This window comes from Mustela nigripes, chromosome 5 (assembly GCF_022355385.1).
Source record: "Mustela nigripes isolate SB6536 chromosome 5, MUSNIG.SB6536, whole genome shotgun sequence".
In the NCBI taxonomy this organism is placed as follows: Eukaryota; Metazoa; Chordata; class Mammalia; order Carnivora; family Mustelidae; genus Mustela; species Mustela nigripes.
Genome location: NC_081561.1, coordinates 118,627,506 through 118,654,360, shown reverse-complemented (window position 1 = coordinate 118,654,360; position 26,855 = coordinate 118,627,506). Strand labels below are relative to the sequence as shown.

At 35.8% G+C, this 26,855-nt stretch overlaps 1 protein-coding gene across 5 annotated transcripts; it reads left to right on the top strand.

The window, feature by feature from the left end:
* Nucleotides 1-1,468: 1,468 nt before the first annotated feature.
* On the top strand, nt 1,469-25,084 carry PNISR (PNN interacting serine and arginine rich protein). 5 transcript variants are annotated; one of them, XM_059401104.1, is made up of 13 exons: nt 1,469-1,563; nt 10,022-10,101; nt 11,916-12,034; nt 13,469-13,657; nt 15,024-15,247; nt 16,706-16,877; nt 17,988-18,178; nt 19,672-19,809; nt 20,242-20,341; nt 21,068-21,121; nt 22,194-22,364; nt 23,412-24,498; nt 24,740-25,084. In XM_059401104.1, the coding sequence occupies exons 3-13, from the start codon at nt 11,947-11,949 to the stop codon at nt 24,768-24,770; spliced, it is 2,445 nt and encodes an 814-aa protein (XP_059257087.1). In that variant the 5' UTR covers nt 1,469-1,563; nt 10,022-10,101; nt 11,916-11,946; the 3' UTR covers nt 24,771-25,084. The 5 variants fall into 5 exon arrangements, with proteins under 5 accessions (XP_059257087.1, XP_059257088.1, XP_059257086.1 ...); XM_059401105.1 differs by having other exon boundaries at nt 1,469-1,567; XM_059401103.1 differs by having other exon boundaries at nt 1,469-1,730.
* The last annotated feature ends 1,771 nt before the right edge of the window (nt 25,085-26,855 follow it).

The following is a 26,855-nucleotide window of genomic DNA, read 5'->3' as shown; positions in this document are numbered from 1 at the left end:
AAAAAAAAAACTGGAAAATAAAATCACAGATCAAAATCAGAGAGAACCACTGGTAAAATGTGGTATATGTCCTATGTTTTCCCCCAAGAGCGATTTAAAGAATCTATTAGATTGTTGTGTAGTCTTCTTTGTGCTAAGTGGAAATTAGGGAAAAACGCTAAACGAATGGAACTTTTCTCCACTCACATTATGGTATTGCCAGGTGTAATTTGTAAGGGTTTCTCCCAAGATAAAATTTTAATTTCGAAGGCCACTTGGATTTGAGAATCAGCACATCTTTAGCTACTGAGGACTTTCTTCTGATGCTCATCCAGGAGTATCAGGGTTTCAAGTGTTTTATTAAGGAAGACTGAATTTCATGCAACTGACATCTATATTCTCACATCTATATTTATCTTCTTTATCCAACTAGATGCACTTAATTTTATTTCTATTGTAATATGCCCCCCACCTTTTTTGCACAATTCAGTAACTTGGTTCACCCTTCAGTCACGCAGAAGTTTCCTATACTTTCCAAGATTCCGTTGAAAATAAATACCGCATCTTCGGGATAATTTTGTGTTCCTTGTAACTTGTAGTGCTAGCCCGGAGATAGATACTTTTGATACTTTAAGGTTCGCATGAACACGCCGTGCAATCGAAGAATTCCACTCGAGGAACTGAACTGCATCGCGTAAGCCCTTTCGGGAGGCCATCTTGTAGTCGCGAGAACGGGAGCCACAGGACAGAAACTGATTTCCCCACTTCTCCCGAAGGGTCACGGGTAAAGAACGAAATACCGGGACCAACTGGGTGACGTAGAGTTGAGCAAATGCTGCCGGAAGGGGGCGCGACGTTTTGAGGTTAACAAAGAGCAATCGCCGCGGGTTTAGTTAAGGTCTCTGCAGTCGCTACCATCTAGACTGGCCATTTCACTAACGTCGGGTCTTCCTGAAGTTGAGCCGTCAGCGACGCTCTGTAAGGCCCAAGCCTGGAGTACTCCAGATGTTCCAACTGAAAAATGCCGCTGTGGGCGTCCTGAGTAACCCGCCGGAGTTGGTTCAGTTTGACCCTGAGGCCTCTCCGTAGTCTGAAAGTAGCGCCGCGAACTCAGCCCCTCCCCCCTTTTCCGAAGCGAAAACGTTCCTGGCGGGGAACGTACTTCCCCCTTGAAGGAGATCACGTTGCTAAAGTTAAAAAAAAAAAAATCGAGGGCGTTCTCTACCGAATACTTAGGCTCCTGGCTTTCTGGCCATTGTAAAGATGAAAATGGGCTCGGCATGACTCAATTAAAAGGTATCCTACAGGAATGCTAAGACACTTGCACGGTGCCGACTACGAAGTCCCAGGAGCTTTGCCCAAAACAAAAATGGCGTCGATGCAAGTTAACTGGCTATAGTCACGTGCTCAAAGACCAGGATGCTGGACAATATGGCTTCAGATGACAAGCGGATGTTATTATTATTCACTTCCTGGTGCAACCAATCGGGCGCCATCTTGTCTTGTTCGTGAAGAAGTAGAAGCATCGAAAGGTTTGGAGAGGTATTACAGGAACGGTGGCGACAACGGTGTTCCGGAATCAGAGTGAGTAAGTGGTGGAGAACAATTACGCGTGGGGACTTGGCAGGCCATTACAGCCTTCTTGGCTTCTCTGGCGAAGCTAGCATAACTTAAACACGTAGGCTGCGTACGCTGCTTGGCGCGACCGCTGGAACCTCATCTCCTTAAAGCGGCGGTGTCCGCCCGACTTGGTGAGTCAGAGCTATGCTCTCAGGGAAAAGGAAATGTTGTTACTAAAGAGAATGCTTACGACCCCTTGCTCTAACTATTTGAGAGTTTTCTCTTGGATGAGAAGGGACTAATTGTTGGGCTCCTGACCGGCCGTTAAGCACTGCGCGTGCGCAGTGGGAACCCCCTTATGGGGAGGGGGTGCAAGGGGGCGGAGGAGGCGGGGGCCCGGTCCTGGACCTTCTGCGCTGTGCAGTTCCGAGTACGCAGGCGCAGCCAAGGGCAAATGCGTCCAGTTAACTACAATTTCATTCCCTAGTTTGTATTTTTGTTGTGTTTTTATTCGGTGATGGACATTATGTCTTAAGGTCCACGAGGGAAAGAGTAGTATCCAGCATTTCAATTTTATTATCTTGTGGTGAATATCATTATCTGAACATCACGGGCACTCGACGGATTTTGATTGATGATGGCTAATTCATAGAAGAGCAAAATAAACTTGAAATTTGTGACGAGTGCAGCAAAGCAAAAAAACAAAACTTGGACACAAAAGATTCACCTGTAGGACTATCTCGTGGGGCTCTAGGGGTAGTAACAGTAAACAGGTTCTTTGAAGATGTTCATGAGACTGTATTTTAAACATACTTATTAATAGTTTATTTTTTTAAAACCTTTTTTTTTTTTTAAGATTTTACTTATTTATCAGAGAGAGAGGGGGAGAGAGCGAGCACAGGCAGACAGAATGGCAGGCAGAGGCAGAGGGAGAAGCAGGCTCCCTGCTGAGCAAGGAGCCCGATGTGGGACTCGATCCCAAGACGCTGGGATCATGACCTGAGCCGAAGGCAGCTGATTAACCAACTGAGCCACCCAGGCGTCCCAAAACCTTTTTTCAGTTACAGAAAAAGTGAGCAGATGGCACAGAGTTCCCATATAAACACCCCGCCTTACACACAGTTTCTTTATTATAAATCAGTATGATATGTTTGTTACAATTAGTGGACTAATATTGACACATTATTATTAGAAAAAGTCTCTAGTTTATTGATATATCCTAATATTTTTTTCTGTCCCAGGATTCCGTTTAGGATACCATGTGATGTTTAGTTGTCCTGTGTCCTTAGCTTTCCTTTGGTTGTGACAGTTTTCAGGCTTTCTTAGTTTTTGATGACTGTTACAGGCTGAATTTTGTCCCTTCAAAATTCATATGTTGATGTCAGTACCTCAGAAGTAACTCTATGTGCAGATACCGTCTTTAAAGAAGTAAATGAAGTCGTTAGGGTAGGCCCTGATCCCTAATGACTGGTGTCCCTTATAAGAAGAGATTAGGATACAGAGGGACTACCGTACATATAAAAGCATAGAAGACAGCCATAATAAGCCAGAGAGAGGCCTTCAAACGAAACCTGTGGACGTTTCTATCTTGGACGTCTAGCCTCCAGAACTATGAGGAAATAAATGTGTGTTCTTTAAGCTACCTAGTGTGTAGTACTTTGTTATGGCAGCCCTAGCAAACTAATTTAGTGACCGTGACAGTTTTGAGGATTACTGGTCAGGTATATTATAGGGTGCCCTCCTACAGGAATTTGTCTGATGTTTTTCTCATGGTAAGACTGGCGGTAGGGGTTCTGGAGAGGAAGATCACAGAAGAGCAGTGCCTTTTTCAGCACATCCTATTAAGGGTATGTAATATGAATGTGATTTATCACGTTGATATTGACGTTGATCATCTGCTTAGTTTATGACAAGTTTCTCCACTGTAAAATTACTCTTCCCTATCCATCTCCTCCTTTCCACACTGTACTCATGAGAAGGAAGTCTTTTTGCACAGTATACATTTGAGGATTAAAGAGTTACGTTCCCCGTCCTTTAGGGTGGAGTATCTGTGTAATTTACTTGGAATTCTTCTGCATGGGAGATTTGTCTGTCCCTGCCAGTTTACTAGATCATTTATTTATATTAGTATGGACACATGAGATATTTATGTCATAATTGGTTATAATACAATGTTACTTTATTTTGTTGCTCAAATTGTTCCAGCTTTGGATATTGGGAGCTCTTTCAGTTGTCTACTGTGACCTGCCCCCATCCTTTTAATATTTTCATTTAAAAAAAATTTTTTTTAGCACTTTCTTCTTGGCACTGTAAGGTATTCCAGGCTCATTTTGTATATATATTTTTTAAATCTCAGTCTGAAGAATCACTTATTTCTCTTAAGGATTTGAATTCCTTTTATTGGAGACGTGTATTAGAACCAAGATATGTCTGCTCTCTGTTACTGGGGTGTTGTTTCCTTTAGGATTGCTTGCTCTCCGTACGTTTATTTTTTTAATTATCACTTTTTTTTTTCCATATCTGTAATCAAACTATCCAATTCTCCAAAGTTTTGAGTGCCTCTTTTGATCTGTAAGCTGCAAAGTATTTCAATATATAGTAAAATGTATGTCCCAGCAAGTAGCAAAAGTTTGTTTTTTACTTTATTTCAAATAATTATAAGGTTAGCCTTTACTGGGGCCATTTCCACCTAACCTGAATTGAAAAATGAATTTTTTTTTTTTACTTTGAGGTCCAGTCACCTGATATGTAGGGCTGAAATGGCAGGGGAGAAGAGGTTTGTTGCATTTTATGGTTTTTTACACTGTGTATGTGATGTGAGAAACATTTCACCATATGCATCAAAAACATGGATGTGTTTCTGTATCTCTGATTTTGCAGTTGATGCTTAAGTGCACTCCCCCACACACATACATACACACAGAAAGGAGGGGCAGAGGGAAAGGGGAAGAATCTTAAGTAGGCTCCATGCCCAGTGTGGACCCTGATGTGGAGTTCCATCTCATAATCCTGAGATCATGACCTGAGCTGAGATCAAGAGTTGATGCTTGACCGACTGAGCCATCCAGGTGCCCCTTATTTATTTATTTGATGCGTTAAGTGCTTTAAAACAAACACTACATTTTTATCCTCATTCATCTTTGTCAGTCTGTGAGAGGACTTCTGCAAATATTAATGATGTCCTTTACACAAGTAATTTTAAGAACCTTAGAGCAGTGAATATTCTAATGTAGAATCATCTAAGAAATGGATAAGATAAATGATCATTTCTGGTTATATTCATTTCTTAGAGTTACTGTAACAAATTTCCAGAAACAGTGGCCTAAAACAGCAGAAATTTATTCTTTTACAGTTCTCTGGGCTAGAAGTCTGAAATAAAGGTTTCTGCAGGTCCATGCTTGCTTACTCTACTCCCAGCTCCTCACCCCTGTTGTAGGGGAAGATCCTTCCTTGCCTCTTTGTCTCCTCCTAGCTTCTGGCTGTTCTCAGCCATCCTTGGTTTTTCATGGCTGTAGGCACATCACTCCAGTCCCTGCTTCTTTGGTCATAATGCTGTTCCCTGTGTGTGTGTCTGTGTTTCTAATAAAAAACATCATTGGATTAGGACCTATGTTAATCCGGTATAACCTCACATCTCGAATACATCTGCAGAGACCCTGTTTCCAGAAAGGGTCACACTCATAATTGGTGGGAGTGTGGATAGGACTTATACCTCTCTTTTTAAGGGGTCACAGTTTATTATATAACACTTGTCATAGTCATGAGTTAGATTTTTCCAGCTGTATGTGATAACTTAGATGATCTGATCCAAATCCCAGTTGTTTCCAAGGAAATAGCATAATAAATGGGATTAATTTAACCCCATAAAGGGAAAGGCCTGCAGCCTGCCTGATCTGTAATCAGATTTTCCAAATTTGAGAAGTTGAGCCTAAGGATCGTTAAAATTAAGGATAAAGGAAGGACAGATATATTGGAGTTGAGTTTTGATGTTATAAAATCAGAGTAGTAGTAACAATATTATTTTCTTCATTGAATATTAGTGTACTTATAAATAAATTTTAGCGAAGAGTAAAGTATTTCATCACTTAATATGGGCAAAGAAGCATGGAGAATTCAAATATTTGTAAGACTCTGCCCTCAAGAAGATCTTGTTTTGAGGAAAGAAAAAAGAATGGAAATTCATTGTAAATCTCTGTAACTGTATACTGTATCATGTTTAACTTATCATCATGGAAATTTTCAAACAGTACAAAAGTAGAGTATAGTGAACCCTAATGTACTTATCACTCATCTTTAACAGTTACCCTTCCAAATCATTATTAAACCAAATGTGTAAATGCCATTTTTAAGGCAATGAGGCTGTTAAGATAGAGGGTTGTGTTACTTCATTGAAAAATACTGAAGTTACGGGGCTTCTGGGTGGCTCAGTGGGTTAAAGCCGCTATCTTCGGCTCAGGTCATGATCCCAGGGTCCTGGGATGGAGCCCTGCATCATTGGGCTCTCTGCTCAGCAGGGAGCCTGCTTCCCCCTCTCTCTCTCCCTGCCTCTCTGCCTACTTGTGATCTCTATCTGTCAAGTAAATAAATAAAATCTTTAAAAAAAAAATACTGAAGTTACAAGATAAAATTTTTTATTATTGCTATATGTGCCTCATATTTCTGTTTTCCAGTTATGTTTATTAGTGAATAAAGAAGGTTTTATATGTTGAAGATGAAGAAAGTGTGGGTTTTCTAAATCCTTGCCATCAAATCACTTACCAATCATGTTCTTTAATCAAGAAATAATTAATGAAATCTTTATCAAGTATTGTGCTAAATGCTTAAACATACATAAAACTTTATATTAAATTATTTGAATATACTAAGTATTTTTTTTAAAATCTGTCCCTTTACAAAATTCAGCAGAACTCTACATTTTATTCTCATGACCAGAGATACCCTTTTTGGACTATAGAAATTTACTCCAAATCCTTCATAGGAAAATGAGACAGAAGTCAGGTTATTTGTCCATAGTCTCATCATTATATTACTTGTGTGATGTTTATTGCCAGAGTCACTCAGGACTGTGCTGGTCAGCTTCCTTTGATTCTTTGTCTCTTTTTAAAAATCTATAGATTTATTTTTAAAAATATGCACTTAGGACACCTGCGAGGCTCAGTCAGTTAAGCACCTGCTTTTGGCTCAGATTATGATCCCACGGTTCTCGGATCAAGTCCTACATTAGGTTCCTTGCTCAGTGGGGATCCTGCTTTTCCCTTTGTCTGCTGCCCCCCTCCACCTGTGTTCTCTGTCTCTCGCCTTGCTCGCTCTCTCTGACAAATAAAAATCTTTGAAAAAAATATATATTTAAAAAATAAAAACACGCTCATGGGGCATCTGGGTGTTTCAGTCCTTTAAGCATCCAGCTCTTGGTTTTGGCTCAGGCCATGGTCTTTCTTGGGTGTGGGATTGAGCCCTACATCGGGCTCTGCCCTCAATGCAGAGTCTGCTTATCCTGCTCCCTCTGCTCCTCCCGCGCTCGCTTTTCGAGCTCTCGCTCTCAAATAAATCTTTAAAATAAGTAAAAATATACACTTGAGGTAAAATCATTCAAAGAACACAAGGATTTAAATAATCATTTTCTGATCTCTGTTTTCACTTCCTAGAGCTTACCAGTTTAAGAGTTTTTTGTAATTTAGGAATTTTCTATACTAAATTGCATTTTTTTTTAAGAGTTATTTATTTGAGAGAGATAGAGTATGTGTGTGTCTGGTGGGGAGGGGGCAGATGGAGAGAGATCTTAAGCAGACTCTGCACTGAGTGTGGAGCCTCACATGGGGCTTGATCCCAGGACTCTTGAGATCACGACCTGAGGGAAACCAAGAGTCAGACATCTAACTAACTGCCACCCAGGTGCCCCTAAATTACCTTTTTTTTTTTTTTTTTAAGATTCTGTTTATTTATTTGAGAGAGAAAGAGAACAAGCAGGGGAGCAGGAGAGAGAGGGAGAAGGAGGCTCCCCAGTAAGCAGGGAGCCTGATGCAGGGCTCCATCTCTGGACTCTGAGATCATAACTGAGCTGAAGGCAGATGCTTAATGGACTGAGCCACCCAGGCACCCCTAAATTGCATTTTTTAATAAGATTTTATTTATTTATTTGACAGAGAGAGCAAGGGAGAGGGGCAAAGAGAGAGGGAGAAGCAGGGAGCCCAATACAGGGCTTCATCCCAGGGTCCTGGGACCATAACCTGAGCCAAAGGCAGATGCTCAGCCAGCTGAGCCACCCAGGTGCCCCTAAATTGCATTCTTAATGGAAAAACCTCAAGTGGGATCATAGTTTCTTTCATTTCGTAAGGCAGTTTATTTATCAGTATATGTCAGCATATAAAAGTCCATCGTTTTCATTGTAATGGCTGAATAACAATCGACTGTATGGTTCACTTTTATCTCTGACTTTGAGTGACCCTAAAAACAGGTGTTCCCTGTTACAAACATGTTGCAGGTTTTTGGGTAGTATGGTGAGTATACTCCTGTGGTTTAAGTTCTTAAAGTGGAATTGCTAGGTCAGAGGGACCTAGCAATAAATCAAATTTATAATTTTGATAAAATACTGTAATGCTAAATTGTCTCTCCCAAAAGACTATTGGGTATTTTTACCTTCTTTCTCATTAAGCAGTTATCCTCTGTAGCCAAGTCAAGTTTCTCAATTGCAGACTTAATTGAAGCATTTTATTAAATACCTCCTAACTACTTCTTTGACTTTTACTGTCACCTTCTTTGCTGTATTTTTATTCTGTTTTGCCTCTCAAAATTTCACATTTCTTTTTTAGTATTTTTCTCAGCCTAGGTGTATTAAACACTGTGTGTGAATAGTTTACGTAAAAACTTGGGGGAGTAAGAGGCCTTTGGAAACATAGTAAAAGTAGAAGTGACTGGTTTCAACAAACAAAACTGACTACAAGTAAAACAAATCAAACTCTTGAAAATATGCAAGTAAAAACATTTTGTGTGGAAGAAAACTTTTAAGGGTTTTTTTTTCTTTTAATAGTTAAAGCTTCAATTTATGATACACTGAGAGGTAGGGACAGGAAGATATTTTTCCAAAGATAAAATGAAATCTGGTTAAGTGTCAGATTGCTTTTAAAGAAGAAAAAAGAGTTGAGTAGAATGGCTTGGCTTGATTACCGATGCCGATGCCACTGCCCCCCCCCCCCCCCCCCCGCCAAGACCAGTTGTAAACTTGAGTGCTAGCAAAAATGATAGCTGAGAGAGTCTTTATGGCAGCATTAAGCATTAATTTTTGAAGGCTCTTTTGCTGAGTTTTCATGTGTTTCTCATTTAATCCTCACAAGAACTGTATGAAGTAGACACTTATATGTCCTCCGTTTTACAGATGAGAAAACTGAAAATTAGAGATTGGTTAATTTGCCCATGTTCATGCAGCTGGGGAATGGTTTAGGTAGGCATCATGAACCAGAGCTTGTGCTCTGAAGTGCAGGTTACAGGTGATGGTTAGAAACTAAAAAGGAGAACTGAAAAAGTTATACACGACAACCAGAAAATCTAAGTAAGTGAATGTAACTTCATAGTGATTTTTTGGGAAGTAAATATGTATTGAAAATGATGATAGGGAGTCAGTACAGTTTTTTCATCATTAAAGTGGTGTTACTAAACGCATATCTGTTTGCAACTCTAGGAGGCACTGAATAGAGCTAGTTATAATGCCTACATTGTATGAGTTTATAACCTAGGACAGAAAAATCCATGCGTTGTGTTCTGATATACCATTAGAGCTTTGGAAAACGCATGCTTACACCATGCTTACACCAGCTTTTTGGTTCTCATAAATACAACAATTTCCTTATCATTAACCTTTTAAAAGTAAATGGAAGGAGCCAGAGACAGTTCATTTTTTCAGTTTGTATTCAGTGACTGCTGTGTGCCAGAAGCCATAAGATAAAAAGATGAATGGATTTGTCTGTTTACCAACTTTTTAAAAGCTGTTCATCTAATGGGAATAAAATGCAAACGTTTGAAGGACAAATTGTTTTCACCTTGCTGGTGTTAATTTTTAAACTTAGAGTTTTATCGAAAAACCTAAATTAAAGCATTTATTACTTCTTTATGCCATTTAAGTTAATACCAGGTGGATGAAACTTCTTTTCAAATGTTTGTTGTTCCTTTTTTCTCAGTATATATAACAGTACCTAAATTGTTGGACATTATTTTGTATTAATAAATTGTTCCAGTAAGTAAAAAGGTATTTTGAGAGGAAAAATTTTTTAAAAAGTGTTGCTTTCATATTTGTGATGTACCTATTTCCCTTAACTTTATAAATGGTAAGTAGTATCTCATTATACAGTTAGTGAAAGAAAAATCTCCGGATTAATTTGAAGAAGATTACACTTTTATGTTGTATCTCTGGAATTTGTTTTTATTCTAGTAATTCTTCATAATTTAAGAGTAAACATATGCTCTTTTTCTCCCCCCCCCCCCCCCCCAGGGCATAAGTAATCTTGCTGCTATGCTTCCAAGCTGTAGTCTGAATCAACCTAAATTTTAAACGGAAGGTGAACCTCTGAGGTCAGTCAAAATAGCAGTTGGTATTTCTTCTGGGTGTCCCCTCTTTTATTTGTTACCTTTTAATTAAAGTTGTAAAGGGTTCTAGTAAGTCATTTAGCTTTTAAAGTGTTTAAAGGTATAATTGAAAAAGAGGAGAGGGAAACAGGAGAGAAGAAAGAAAATCTGAAGAAAGATTAGAAAAAGAAGCATATGTAGCTTGGAACTGAAATACAGTCTAGTGGTTGGTTTTAGGTGTGGTGCTATTTAATTTCTATTTTGCCATATTCCAGTGATGCTATTATAATAAACTGTATTAGTGTAACTAGAAGTCAAAGTCAAGGTAACAAAAGGGCTGCTGCATATTTCATAATTTACAGTGCTCTTCAGTTGAAAGGTTAGGATCTGCCATTGATAGAACTTTATAACATTCTGTGAATGCTGCAAAGACCAGAGCTGTAAACCCCTTTAAGAGACTGAATCGTAGCAGCCAGTTATCCTATTTGAGTGGGTGTTTCTTACTTGTTAATACGACTTTTTTATTTTTTGTGATCCTGCTTGCTTTTGTCTTGTTTTTAGAGTCGAGGAAAAGGTCAGTCTAAAAAGATTCATTTAGTAAAAATTTATTTAATGCCTGCTCTATGCTAAGTCTCAAAAATGAAGAAACATACCCTATGTGTGTCATTGGTTCTTGAATAGGGTTGTATATCATTGTTGGATGAAGTACAAATATACTGGACTTGTAGGAATTTTAAACTTCTTATTATGAAAGCTTTTAAGTAGTTTTAAAGTTTTTTAAAGTAGTTTAGAGAAAAGTAGACCAGTGTGGTGAAACCCCTCCCCCACACCCATCACCTAGGTTCTCTCTCCTTTTGTTTCCCATGCTATTTACGTGTTCAAGAAACTTGGGTCTTGGTAGACTCTCTCACTTTCTGGATTTGTCCGATTGTTTCTTTTGGTACTGCCTACGTCATTCTTTTGTTCCTTATAATTTCTTTATTCTGGAAGTAAGATCCAAAAGCTCAAATGGATTCAGTTAAACATTTTTGGTGAACATATTCATAGTGATTCTGGGGACACAATATATCTCAGGAGGAGATTCGTCTTGTAGGGGTGATATTTCAACAACCTTTGTATTTGATTTCCTATCAACTTTTAAGATTTCCTGAGTCAGTTGTTTCATTAGGTTTGGTAATATGTGATTTTCTAATTCTATTTTACTTTTGCATTCATTAGCTGTAATTAGAAGAGTTTTCCTTCCTCAGCCAGAGCTGTTGTTTGGTTGCCCTTTTTAAGGAGTCTTGGTTGGGGAGAGATTAAATCACTTTTTTTCTTATAATCTTTTTTTTTTTTTTTAAGATTTTACTTATTTATCTGACAGAGCTCACAAGTAGGCAGAGAGGCAGGCAGAGAGAGAGGAGGAAGCAGGCTCCCCGCAGAGTAGAGAGCCCGACGTGGGGCTCCATCCCAGGACCCTGGGATCACGACCCGAGCCGAAGGCAGTGGTTTAACCCAGTGAGCCACCCAGGCACCCCCTTTCTTATAATCTTGAAAATAACTACATTTCCAGAGATCTGTATTGAAAAAAAGTAGATTCACCCCATCTTTTTAGCTAAATTGATTAGAGCTATGCTTGCCATCAAGCTCTGACACCATCATTAACATGAAATTTTGTGCTTTTGCTTGCCAACCTAAAAATTCCAGTTGCCTCTGGCAACCTGTTGACCAGAATTTTAGAGCTCTGATCACATAACTGTATCATCGTATAGTTTTTGATGTGTGAGCTTTTAAAATTAAAGAACTCTCATTCTCATTTTTAAACTGTTATTTTATTAAAGGTAGAAAATCAAATATATTTTAAAAGTCAGGATGTGGGATCAAGGAGGACAGCCTTGGCAGCAATGGCCCTTGAACCAGCAACAGTGGATGCAGTCCTTCCAGCACCAGCAGGATCCAAGTAAGGAAACAAATTGAATTTGGAAGTTGGGGAAGGGGAGATAGAGATGAGTGGGAGATGGGCGATGGGATTAAGGGAAATGGAATTGGGATTGATTTATTGGAGCATTTTATGAACAAAATTTAATCTTTTCTCATAAATAATATGGCTATACCATACATATTAGGGAATGGATTTCTCTTTGGGGGACTTCCCCAAAGAGTAGAAAGCTTTATGAGTATTTTACGTTTTCAAAACTGATTTAGTTCTTGCTTTTCTAAAGAAAGAAAAAAATCTTCCTTAAATGTGTTGCTTAAGTAAAGCACACTTTTGTTTTTTAATTCCAAATCTTAAAATTCTATGTAGCTCATAGTCAACTGATGTTATGCTTTATATCTCATTTAAAAGTTTCTTTGTATTATGGAATTTATCAAACATATATGGATGTAGAAAAGAATATAGGGGACCCCTATTTATTACTTAGCTTTAATAGATGGCCAGTTTTGTTTCATTGATGTGACCCTTTCCACGGCACTGCTTTTATTGGGTTAATCTGTTTCTGTTCCTTTTTTTAATACCTACATAGCTTTGTATTACAGGATAATACTGTGATTTAATAAATCACTTTTGGACGATTGGGTGTAGCTTTTTACTTTTTGAAATAATTACCATAATTTTGTGTACATGTCATTGCGTTGTTACTTGTCCAGTAATTTGGTGAGGAAAAAAAATCCAAGAACTAGGTTTGTTACATTGCTGTTGCACATTTGAAAAGTTTTAGATACATATTACCTAAATTCAGCTCCATCTGGGTTGTGCCGGATGAGTTCTCTTTAATCTTCGCTGAGATTTGAAAAAAACCTCTTACGCTTCTTTGTATCCTTTATTAATAATATTAGATCATCTTAAAATGTTATGTATAGATATTGGAGAAGGAAGAGGACCTTTAAGATAGCAAGGCAATACATTTTGAATAAAGAATGACTAAGAAGTTGTTAAGCAGTGTATTTTAACTAGAGAAGGAAAAGAGGGTGATGGTGCAGAGGCACATGGATAAATAACTCTATTTCTCTGAAGCCTTAGAATTCTCTGTAGGCCTGGGTAGGTCCTGTTTGAAGAAGTGGTGTGTGAGTTTGATCATTTGTGTTATAATTAGTTAAAAAAAAGAAGACTTAAAAGTCTAACTAAACTAAAGTACAGGGGATAAATTTCTTGGGAGTTAATATTAGAAATAACAGTTAAGAGTGTTTTACTGGAGGTTTCTGCAAGTCTTATAGTTAAATCATTTTGTAGCCTGGATATGGGTTATTTTCTAAGCATCCTTTCAGCCATAACATACTGTAATATTTAAAATCTCTAGTAAGGAATAACTGAGATGTTTGTTTTACATAGAGGCACTATTCTTTTAGCTTTTAAATTCTGAATGTTAAATTCTGCTATATTAAATTATGTTAGGCCAGATTGACTGGGCTGCATTGGCTCAAGCTTGGATTGCCCAAAGAGAAGCTTCAGGGCAGCAAAGTATGGTAGAACAACCACCAGGAATGATGCCAAATGGACAAGATATGTCTACAATGGAATCTGGTCCAAACAATCATGGGAATTTTCAAGGGGATTCAAACTTTAACAGAATGTGGCAACCAGGTTTGTTGTTTCAAGTTATCCAGATTTTAGGACTATTTTTAAAATAAAATGTGGGTTAAATTAAACTGTTTAATTTGCTTAGTTTTATGACTTCTTGAAATTAATGGTCCTTAAAGAATAGGCAGTTTCATTTAGATTTGAATTTGAAATTTTGTGGTTAAAGTTGTTCTGTACTCAGTCTGCTAGCATTGTGGCACTCAGTTTGATTCTTTTCTTGGTTCTTCATTCCTAGGCTGACAGGGGCTGGGAACACTGGAAACCTCACTTGGCATCTAGGGAAGAGAGCATTCTATGTCTCTCTGTTGCAACCTCTGGCCTTTTCAGAAGCAGCACTGGCAGAGCAAAACATGTCTAGCCTCTAATTAAAGAAATACTGTGTCACTATGTGACAAATTAGTCTGTCAAATATACGCTGCCCCTATTGTCCACCCATCTTTTTCTTCCCTTTTTTTTCAGATAGTAAAGATCTTCCATAAGTTTTTAATGTTTTATTTTTTGTTTGTTTGCTTTTTTTTACTTCACACTATGATTTAGATTTCTTGATGCTAGTTCAGTTTTCCATGTCTTGTGTTATTATTTTTAGTAGTCACTTCAAAATATTTATAGAGGAATCTTTAAGTATGCTAATGGTGAAGTTTTAATCTCCCTTTCCCTATTGATACTTATTATTTCTCAATGTAAGAGTGGAAAATTCAGGAGGTAAACCTCTAACATCACTTTTTAAAGAATAATGAATATTCTAATCTTTGATACTCTGAGGTAGTTTATTTCTAGTTTTCTTGAAGTTACACCAAATTTCCCCGAATTTGAAAATGTTCTGGTTCCCAAGTTCAAGTTCTTAAATAACTTACCCTGGCATTCCTACTCCCCAACTTTATTTTACTGGCTCTCTTTGTGACCTGGGCAAGTGATTTACCTCTGTGTGCCTTAGTTTCCCCTCCTTAAATTGGCAAAAATAATACCTGCTTTCTCCCTACCTCACAGGGATGTTGTGAGGATAAATGTGTTCATGGAAGAAAGAAATTATATATAAAATCTCAAGGTGTTATTTTCTATGGTATTGTTATTGAACAGAAATAGAAAATTTCAACAAAAAATTGCTTTGGATTTTGTTACATTTATTAAAATTTTGGGCATTTGATTTTTATATGTTTAGGATATGAATTAGAGTGGAGTTAGCTCATTTGAATTATTTATTAGTTTAATTAATTGCTTATTTTTAAGATATACAAGAGGAATTTGACCAAGAAGTCATAAATTTTTAAATCTATTTCTTTGCTGAAAAATCTTTCTTGAGATCTTAAAAATTTGTGTTGATTTTGTTATAACCCCCTGTTGAATGTTTTTATGCCTGAATCCTAAATAGAATGGGGAATGCATCAGCAGCCCCCACACCCCCCTCCAGATCAGCCATGGATGCCACCAACACCAGGCCCAATGGACATTGTTCCTCCTTCCGAAGACAGCAACAGTCAGGACAGTGGGGAATTTGCCCCTGACAACAGGCATATATTTAACCAGAACAATCACAACTTTGGTGGACCACCCGATAATTTTGCAGTGGGGCCAGTGAACCAGTTTGACTATCAGGTGAAAGATATTTTGTTGCTTTAATATTGTAGATGTGCACGTAATCTACCATTCTTTGGAAGTGTCTCATCAAGAGTACCTAAGATCTGTGTTTCACTTTTCAGTCTTGTACAGATAAGGGCATATTATGTCTCAGAAAAGTTATCGATTTTTGGGTATTAAAATCATTAGATTCTTATTTTGTGGTTTTTGGTTTGCTTAGGAGAATGATATAAAGGATCGTTAGGGAAATGTTTGGATAAAATGAGAAATATGTAAGTGCAATAGCTATATGATGTTTTCTAATAATTTTAAAGTGGTATATTTAAATGTTGAATAAAGTTTAGAAAATTCACAGTAGTTGAATACATTATTTGTCAATAATAGATTATGGATAAGACATGAATAAAATACATGAAGAACAGATCATCTTCCTAAATGCAGTTCCTTCTGCTATGTAGAATTATGACTCTTTCTAGTGAGGTCATTTTTTTTCCATTCTGACATGACATGTTAATGGAGTTGTACATAATTTCCTTTGTAGCATCTTATTCATTCCTAGGGACATAGAACTCTATGGGGATAGTATCATTATGTGGGGCTTTATTTTCTCTAACTACTCTGCCAAGGGTCCACCCTTAAACTATAGTGCTAGGCGTCATTTTGAAATAACTGATTGCAGTTGTTAACCTTATAAACTGAACTATCATAATTTAAATTCTTGAAAAAATTCACATTATGGACATAAATATAACCAGTATTCACTTTGAGAGTAATCTAAACATACTCAGATATTTGTGGTATACTCATGCTTGGTATACAAATACGACCGTTTTTTGTTTGGTTTGGTTTTGAAGAAATGTAGAGGCAGGGAGCTTCTACTCACACCCTAATATCTTGATAGATCCCTATGCTGACAAGCCAGAGAGCTCTCTTGGTGATGGGCTTAAGAAAAGCCTCTGAATAGCAAAACTACAAAAAAAATTTAATGATTCAATAACTTTTATTTTGTTTAAAATAGATAACTTCTTGCAAGATTACAGAAACAAGTTCCACTAAGAAATAACTTGGAATTGATTTAAAAGTTTTTTTCTTGTATTTTCTAGTTACAGAAAAATTGACATTTGATACCTTGGTAGTGGAAGGACTAGTTTATAAATGGATTCAGTATATATATATATATATATATATACACACACATATATATATAAAATATCCTTTTCTCTACTTCTTGAAAATAGTGTATTAGCTGAATTTTAGATGGCTCTTCACATTTACATAGGGAGAAAATCTTTATCTTTCTTAAGAATAGTAAGCTTAGGTTCTTGGGGTTACAGAAATATCGGTGGATGTTAGAACCATGGAATTCTTGGATTTGCTGCACACATGGATTTCTACTGTCCCAGTTCATAACACACGTGTGTCCCAGAGAGTATATTGTATTAATGTGAAGAAAAATAAACTGCAATACTCTTTCAGCATGGGGCTGCTTTTGGTCCACCGCAAGGTGGATTTCATCCTCCTTATTGGCAACCAGGACCTCCAGGACCTCCAGCACCTCCCCAGAATCGAAGAGAAAGGCCATCATCATTCAGGGATCGGCAGCGATCACCTATTGCACTTCCTGTGAAGCAGGAGCCTCCACAAATTGGTAGCTATTTAAGTTTAGTGAACCGCAATTGGCATGATTTCTTGATCATGTGAAAAAACTATCTTATTTTCTCAAATTGTTTTGACACTTCTGATATGTTAGGAATTGATAGTTAAAAACCATATCATTTTATAGTCATAACCCTTAAAATTACAAAAAGGGTACTGGTATAAAATATAAAAAGTTCTCAGTAATTTTCTTTAAAAGAAATTGTTACCTTAAACTCCAGATTTTGTGATGAATTGTAAATTTATCATGGCCATAGCATCTTGATATTTTTTCAGTGTTGATAGTTTGATACATTATGCCAATTTATGAACAGTTGTTCTCTCTCTGTTGTCTCTTTCCACTCTCCATTCATCTGATACGCTAATGTCAGATTAATTTTCCTTTTATTATTTCACTTTCCAGAAATATTTTGGCAGAAGATTTAGATTTTTAACATAACTAACTTAAGTCTAACCATAAGTTACAGACTTAAACTATTTTATATTTAGAAATCCAAATTGAACATATATTATACCAGAATGTTCAAGTGTTCACTTTCTGTTACGAAATAGACATTTTAAGAAGATTCTAACTTTTTTTTTAACTTGCGGAAATCATACTTGTTCAGATGAATTCTCAGTGTGAAAGTAGACATGTGCTTTTGTTTGTTCTGTTTCCATATTTTAGGAAGCAGTGTAGTCTAAGAGTTTGGCTTGGAATTAGTGCCCATCACTACTACTGTTTCTTTAATTTTGAGCACATCACTTAATTTTATAAGCCTCTGTGCACTTAATTTTATAAGCCTCTGTGTTCTTATTTGTAAAAGAGATTGAGTAATAGTGATTTTTTTTTTTTTTTTTAAGAATTAAGCGAGATGGTGGTTTTAATGTGCTTTCATAGTGCCTGGCTTATTAGAAGCATTAACACAATATTCACTGCTGTCATTAAAAATGATTTTAAAAAAGAAGCATAATGGTTAGTGGGTTGCTTTCCTATGGTCTTACTGGAGAAGGATAGTTATAAGCTCTCAAGTGGCACCAGTTTGTAGAAATCCAAGAATAAGGAACTCATGCATTTGTGATTTTTACTTAACTTAGAAAGGTTTCTTTTCACATGAAACAGATGCAGTAAAACGCAGGACTCTTCCAGCTTGGATACGAGAAGGCCTTGAAAAAATGGAACGTGAAAAGCAGAAGAAATTGGAGAAAGAAAGAATGGAGCAACAACGTTCACAATTGTCCAAAAAAGAAAAGAAGGCCACAGAAGATGCTGAAGGAGGGGATGGCCCTCGCTTACCTCAGAGAAGTAAATTTGTAAGTGTTAGAATTACTTAACATGAAAGTCCATGTGATTTATATGTGAAAATTACTGAAATAAATAACTAGTAATGAGCACCGAAAGTAACAAAGTTCAGTCTTTATCATTTAGATGGCGTGAGTGGCTTAAGAATTTTTTTATTTAGCAATAATGTGCTCTCAGATGACATGATAGCCACAGCACTGGCCAGTATGCAACTCTGGAAATAGGTAGGCCTTCCAAGGCCATTTTGGGCTTCAGAAATAAATCTTGAGATAGCAAGGTTACTAGATTTAAGCAGACATTGGTTTAGCTTAAATGTCACAAATGCCATAAGTTACTTTTATCTTTTGACAAAAGAACGATGCCAAAGATGTGGTTTTTTGGTGGGTATTATGAAGATAAGAACCAAAAAACTGCCAGTATTAAAGTTTACCTTTTTGGGGGGTAATTTTTAACTCTTTAGATGAAATAATGGATTTCCAGATTTAATAGGTTTAAGTGTCAAAAAATTGTTTGAAGATTATCTTCCCTCTTCTCCCACATGCCTCTGGGCTTGTGTTACATGTAGTCTTCCCCTGGTTCAAATAGTCTTTTGAACTAGTCTGAAATTAGTGTTTCAGTGATCACCTTGTCTTTTACTTAGTAGGATTTTTTTTTCTTAAGATTTTATTTATTTATTTATTTGACAGAGAGAGAGAGAGAGAGAGATCACAAGTAGGCAGAGAGAGAAGGGAGAAGCAGGTTCCCTGCTGAGCAGAGAGCCCCTTGCGGGGCTCGATCCTAGGACCTTGAGATCATGACCCAAGCCAAAGGCAGAGGTTTAAACCACTGAACCACTCAGGTGCCCCTGCTTGGTAGGATTTTTAAGGGTAACTGCGGGACACTTCTTTGCCTAAGAAGAGTCCCCCCTTTTAAGGTGTGCTATCTAGATACTGAAAACCTACAGCCAGGAACAGACAGACTGCTGGCATTTCCTCCATCTGAAGTACATCTCATTTCTTACCTGCCCATTTCATAGCGAAAAAGAAGCAAGTTTCACTGAATTTCAAGGCCAGTTAAGATCTGCAAACTTACTTTAGACTTTTTAAATTTTTAAGTCACATGGTTTTAGGTATAATACCTTAAATTTGTAGTTTTTAAAGTTACATTGAATAATATAAATGTGGTCTACTTATCCAAAGTGCTATAAGCCACTCATTTCAGGACCATCATATATAGTGGATATTAATTCAGTCAGTTTTGGCATGTTATATTCCTGGTTATTTATAAAATAAAGTCAAAATTAACCAAGGAAAAATTGAAAAATAATTAAAATACTTGATTCTCATAACTGTCTTATAATTTTAGATTTCTTTTCAGGTAACACTTTATATTACTAAGTGAAGGCTGTCATTTTTATTTATCTGTTTGTAGACTTTTTAATTTGGGGTTTTAAAGTAGTGTGTAAGATAATGATTTTACATTATAAGCCTGAATTTGGGTTACACATACTATTACTTGTTTTTAGGATAGTGATGAGGAAGATGAAGACACTGAAAATGTTGAGGCTGCTAGTAGTGGAAAAGTCACCAGAAGTCCATCTCCAGTTCCTCAGGACGAGCACAGTGAACCAGAGATGACTGAAGAAGAGAAAGAGTATCAAATGGTAGAATGTTAAATTTCTTACCATGCACTGAATTTTAAAAAATTTGTTATTTTTATTATTTATTTATTTATTTATTTTTTGGAGAGGGAAATGGGGACAAGAGGGAGAGAGAGAGAATCTCAAGCAGGGTCCATGCCCAGCACGAAGCCCGGCATGGGGCTTGATCTCACGATCCTGAGATCATGACCCTGAAATGAAGACTCGGATACTTAACCAACTGAGCTACCCAGGCACTTCAGCTTATGTGTTTTAGAATAATTTTCAAATATGCAGTTGCTTGGAATGGTTGATATGATCTCTTTAAATATGTTTTATAAAGTGGCTTTGCACATTAATTTTTTTTAAAAAGTCAAACTGTATTAGTAACTGTAATAATTAAGTTAAAAATAATATGCATAAATGTATGTAAACATGTAAAATATCCTTCCATAGATGTTGCTGACAAAAATGCTTCTAACCGAAATTCTACTGGATGTCACGGATGAAGAAATTTATTATGTAGCCAAAGATGCACACAGGAAAGCAACGAAAGGTATATTGTGGGTGTTTTTGGTTTTGTTTTTCTGGGAGTATTTTGGTTTTGGTGGCTATTTTGGACTCTTTTTGGTTGTCCTTGCTGAATTCTAGCAGATATTTGAATATTTTCTTCTTGCATGTTTTAACTCTCCAGGAAAGTTTAGGTTTGTAGACACCATATTAAAACTATATGAATATTTTTCTTTTATTACCCAACTTGCCTGTGTGCAAATTAGCGATTAGGTTGTTTTTCTATAAAACATATAGTGGAAAAATTCTTGATATTTGATTTATTTCACCTGATTTTGTTTTTTTATAGATACCATGGTATTGGTGTATAACTTCTAATACAGTTTAGTTTCACTAGTGAATTGAGTCAGTTTTCACAGTTTACCACTTAGAGTACTTACAAAAGCAAGAAATTCACCCATCCCCACCCCCTCTATTTTTAGTAACACAAAATATATTGAAAAAAAAAATTATGGACCATACCTCAAAAATAAAATAACTGATGTAGTAGTCACATTTTTCATCATTATAAACCAATTTCAGCTCACTTCAGAATTATAATTTCAAGGCCAGACATGCTACTGGTTTAAAGTGAATGTTATGTTTTTAATGTTTCTTCTCTCCCCAAAAAGCAGCAATAGTAGTAGATTTAACAATACCATAGACTCTCATGACTATGAAATCGTGGCTATTTGTGTTAACATGTTGTTCCTGTTGTTGATGTGATACAAAGCTCCTGCAAAACAGCTGGCACAGTCCAGTGCACTGGCTTCCCTCACTGGACTCGGTAAGTGTTTTCCTTATTTGTGAGAGGGCCTTAAAGAGAAAATCACACTTACCTTGTCTCTCTACGTGTTCTGTTTTGAAACTGTACTATTCCTACTCAGTTTATAAAACCTAGGTTTTAGGGTTATATCAGTTTCTAAAAGGTTTGCCAATTTTTTTTTTTTTTTGCCTAAAGCATTCACAAAGGGATTATTATAAATCATTATAAATGTGACTAATTCATAGTTTATTGGGGCAAGTTGTAACAGTTCATTATTTAGCTGTGATAATATTTAAGCTCACTTTCTGAATTATTTGCATACGTGCTTTAGGGAAGAACCCATCCTCTAATGCTTTTAAGCACCTTTATGTAGATTGTGTTGTAGTAAGTCGAGTTTTAACATAGAGGAAAAGAGTTTATCTTACCATAGTATCATAGTAGTGATGTGTTCATAATTTGCTCTTTGCATGATATATTCTCAAATATATGAAAGCTTAAACGTGCCTTTTCCGCATCATATCAAATTAATCTTTGTGGGGACCAACAGAAATGGTTAGAAGCAAATGCCCATGTGATTTTGTGATGATTACTATGTAGGTCACTTCAGGGTGGGGAGTAGTTTAGCACCATACCATTTCTGACCAGTGAGAATTACAATATTCTAATTTTTTTTAGGGAAAAAATACTTTTCATACTACCTGGGATTTCTGAGCTTTGAACAATGAAAGAATTAATTTTACAAATATTTTCAGGAATATCAGTAGTTGAATTGACTATGCTTTAGTGAGCCTTTGTTATTGCCCTGTTAAATGGTTTCGTTGGTTTGCGTGGACAGTAAAACAAACCATTATCACGATTCCTTTGTGGTGAGAAATACATGAACTATTCCAGGAAGAATGAAATTCTGTTAATTTTCAGGAGGGATCTATAAACTCCTTAAGAATTGGAATTTATACTTCTCCCCACCCCGAATAAGCATAATCTTCCAAGAAAAGGCAATGAAAAAAGAAATTAGCTTTCTTCTCGGACCTTAAAAATTTTTTAGTATATAGAATAATTTTTCCATATGATAGACTGGGCTTTATGCACACAGGTGGACTGGGTGGTTATGGATCAGGAGACAGTGAAGATGAGAGGAGTGACAGAGGCTCTGAGTCATCTGACACTGATGATGAGGAATTACGGCACCGAATCCGGCAAAAACAGGAAGCTTTTTGGAGAAAAGAAAAGGAACAGCAGCTATTACATGATAAACAGATGGAAGGTACATCTTTAGACTCCCTTAATTTTTTGTCTAGTTCTGTTTGTGTGTGTGTGTGTGTTTTAAATAACCAGAAAATACCAGGGACAGAATTAAGGTTAGAGTATAGATAATATGGGACGTAACTGAAACTAAGGGTTTTGGCTTACTTGTATTTTTTTTGAAAACTACAAAAGCTTGTGGTATTCAAAGTATGTAGTTTATAAAAGGTAAATTTGGTCTTGTTTTGTAAGACATTAATTTCAGTAGCTGTAAGTCAGTATATTTTCATTTCTAAAGTTATAATGAAGAAGAAAGCTTTTGAAATAGAAATATATTTGTAAAACTAATGTAAAGTAATTTGTAGCTAGAATATTTAGTGTGTAGCTAGTATATTTAAGGAAATAGAAGGCTTTTAGAAGCTTTTTTATGCAAAATACTGTATATGTTCTTTATAGTTTATATAATGATATTAGGAATACTGAAAGTATTTTGAAGTTTTTGGAAAAATCATACTTGGACGGTTGGGAAGGTAATTATTAAGAGTTAGCAGTTGAAAATTCCCTATAAAATTACTTACTTACCTTTAAGTTGCCTTATTGGACAAAAGGGAAATCGTTTTAGATTGCTTGAAATGTACCTTTATACTTCAGTACCCTGTTGCTGTATTGTCCAGGAGCGTGCCTAACTACTTGTAGCTATTGAACATAAGAAATGTACCTAACCCTAAATTGAAATAATGCTGTAAGTAGGTGTAATACATAATAGATTTGAGAGATTTTATGTGCCCCAAAAAAGCAGAATATCTTAGTACTCTTTTGAATTTATTACATATTGAAATGATAATGTTTTTGGTATATTGGGTTAACAAACTATTGAAATTAAGTTTATCTTTTTTAAATTTTTTTAATGTAACTCGACAATTTTTAATTGCTTATGTGACTTGTATCCTATTTCTGTTGAAGAATGCTGTTTCACTGTTACGATCTAATAGCTTGAAATTTGGTAGTTTAGGAGTTTTTTTCATTATACATTGACATTTCATAGTATTTTTGTCTTTTTCTCTTTCAGAAGAAAAGCAGCAAACAGAAAGGGTTACAAAAGAGATGAATGAATTTATCCATAAAGAGCAAAATAGTTTATCACTACTAGAAGCAAGAGAAGCAGATGGTGATGTGGTTAATGAAAAGAAAAGAACTCCAAATGAAACTACGTCAGTTTTAGAACCAAAAAAAGAGCATAAAGAAAAAGAGAAACAAGGAAGAAGTAGATCAGGAAGTTCTAGTAGTGGTAGTTCCAGTAGCAATAGCAGAACGAGTAGTACTAGTAGTACTGTCTCTAGCTCTTCATACAGTTCTAGCTCAGGTAGTAGTCGTACTTCTTCCCGATCTTCTTCTCCTAAAAGGAAAAAAAGACATAGTAGGAGTAGATCTCCAACAATTAAAGCTAGACGGAGTAGAAGTAGAAGTTACTCTCGCAGAATTAAAATAGAGAGCAATAGGGCTAGAGTAAAGATTAGAGATAGGAGGAGGTCTAATAGGAATAGCATTGAAAGAGAAAGACGAAGAAATCGGAGTCCTTCTCGAGAGAGACGTAGAAGTAGAAGTCGCTCAAGGGATAGGCGAACCAATCGGTCCAGTCGCAGTAGGAGTCGAGATAGGCGTAAAATTGATGATCAACGTGGAAGTCTTAGTGGGAGCAGTCATAAGCATAAAGGTGAGGCTAAAGAACAAGAGAGAAAAAAGGAGAGGAGCCGAAGTATAGATAAAGATAGGAAAAAGAAAGACAAAGAAAGGGAACGTGAACAGGATAAAAGAAAAGAGAAACAAAAAAGAGAAGAAAAAGATTTTAAGTTCAGTAGTCAGGATGATAGGTTAAAAAGGAAACGAGAAAGTGAAAGAACATTCTCTAGGAGTGGTTCTATATCTGTTAAAATTATCAGACATGATTCTAGACAGGATAGTAAGAAAAGTACTACCAAAGATAGCAAAAAACATTCAGGCTCTGATTCTAGTGGAAGGAGCAGTTCTGAATCTCCAGGAAGTAGCAAAGAAAAGAAGGCTAAGAAGCCTAAACATAGTCGATCGCGATCCATGGAGAAATCTCAAAGGTCTGGTAAGAAGGCAAGCCGCAAACACAAGTCTAAGTCCCGATCAAGGTAGTATACTTTTTAAAGTATTTTGTCTGATTTTAAAAAAAAATTTGACTGAATTTATTCAAAGTTGAAAGTGTCCTTTCTCTCTCTCTCTTTAATAACAACTCAGTTTGGTACTTGATAAATGAACATAGTCTTAAGTAATTTTAGAAATCCTATATAATAATATTTATTTAAAAATTGCAGATTCTTTAGTTTAAAATACATTTTTATTTTTAAATTTGTCTTTTCCCTTTTTTTTCAGATCAACAACCCCTCCCCGTCGTAAACGCTGAGGAATGATGTGGCAAGAATGCCATGATGTTTAAAAAATTCCATGAGTTTTAAGGGCTTGTCTCATTATAGAGGCACATTGTGGCTGTGTAGGTGAAACCAGAGTCTTTTTTTTTTTTTTTAATCTGTAAATAGGTGTACTTTTTCCAAATGCTGCTCCAAGTTACTTAATAGGATTTCTTTGTATTACATTTTTTTCAAAAAATAGTGCTTAATAAGACTATAAACATGCCATTCTCTTTCAGCTGTAATGTTCTTAAAATTATTCTTGAATGTACTGTGATGTCAATAAAGCTCTTCAGTTCATTTTTGTTAACCTCTTGCACCTTAATTTTATGATTTTAATCTAAGGAACGTACTTTTATAAAAAGGCAGCTGGAATTTTGTATAACAGGTTTTAAAGGTACTTCCTCTCATCTTCCCCAAAGAAAATGGTTTTAACTTAATAGTTTGTCAAAGTTTGTAAATTGTACCCATGGATTTTTGTCAAATTCCAACTTTAAGGGTGTGGAAGAGGGCCAAAAATAGACCTTTACTTTTCATTTGGAAACATTTGACAGCTTTCTAAACTTTTTTTTCCTATTTTGAGGATTTTCAAGTAATATATTCTCTGTGTATAAAGTATGGTTTACTTCTGTACAGTGAAATTGCTGGAATCAATCAAGCCAGTGCACCATTAGAGTCATTTATAAGGAACAGTTGTGTTTGACACTAATAGTCAAGTCTGGAATTCTATTCTGCAGTTATCCACTTCTGTTTTAGAAGCATATTTCAAACACTGGGGATATTACAGAAATAAGACTCACAATTCAGTGTATTTATTTATATTTTTAAAGTATAATATGACCTCAACTCAGTGGAGGAATGCTATATTATGCAGGTTTGTGTCAATTTCATGACATTAAAATGGTCTGGTTTTGTCACTTTCTTAACAATTATGATCAGTGAGTGGTCTAGCTATTTAAGGCAGTCATAACTTATAAGTAAAATGAGGCTCTGCAGGCATTTAAATTAAGCTCAGCTGCTTTCAGGGTCTGTTTTTGTGTGATTATTGTCTTATGCCACAATCAGATACATCTCTGAAAACAAATGCTTTTAAATTTTAATTTAAAAAGGAAAAAAGCAGGTGCAGGTCACGGAAAAGTTTTAAAGTATGCCTTCTTACCAGCAATAGTTCATTTTAAAATAAGCCAGATTTTTGCCAAGATCAGTGTTTCTTCAAAATGAAGGTAGAAATAGATTTGTAAGTGTGCTCTTGTACCTCTACATAGGTTCCTAAATAATTTTGAACAGTTATGCATTTATCTAGAGGAAATAAATCAACTGTGAATAAATGCATGTTTACCAAAATGGTTGTTTTACAGTGCATTTAGTTCTGATATTTATAAAGTTGATATTCACAGAGTAACTTTTAAATAGTTTGGAATTCTATATAGTTTAGACATCAGTCACGTGGAGACAAAATGAAAATGTGCAATATTTTTTATGTAGGTGAGCTAACACAGTGTACCTAATTGCAGAATTATCAGATTAATTTGTAATAGATAAGTTGTATAACATTTTCATATCTTAAAATGTTTTTTAGATCAATCTTCAGGTTAAAATAATATTTTCAAAATAAAATTCTACAGAAAAGTTCTGTTGGCTATGATATGCACATTTTTGGGCAAGACAAATGACAAGAGCCAAACATAATATTTGACAGTTTTATTTACTCTTGCATAATATGCAAGCTTCTTATCATTTAAATCTGTAGATATTTTTTAAAACACAGTCATGATATATGTGATTATTAGTAGATACATCAGTGTTATAATTAGATATTTGGGTTTTTTAGGTTTTATGGATAATTTAGAGAATTCATCATTTCACTGACATGTAATTAAGTATGTTTACCTTAGTGGTAAGATTTTATAAAATAGGGCTTCCATGATTTGGGATGTGAATGCTAACATACATAAGTTAACTAGATACATAATTTGATTATGAAATCTTCTAAAATGACACCACCAGAAAATCAGTAGATTCAATTTTTGAGACAATCATTGGTCTGAATTGGTTAATAAAACTGTCTTTGGGTTCTCTTT

What these genes read in the sequence shown, in the direction of transcription:
- PNISR (XM_059401104.1), top strand. Translation starts at nt 11,947, where the DNA reads ATGTGGGATCAAGGAGGACAGCCTTGGCAGCAATGGCCCTTGAACCAG. An exon ending in ACACAGGAAAGCAACGAAAG is followed by an intron (nt 20,342 to 21,067) that starts GTATATTGTGGG and finishes TGTGATACAAAG; the next exon opens with CTCCTGCAAAACAGCTGGCA. An exon ending in GGCTTCCCTCACTGGACTCG is followed by an intron (nt 21,122 to 22,193) that starts GTAAGTGTTTTC and finishes TTATGCACACAG; the next exon opens with GTGGACTGGGTGGTTATGGA.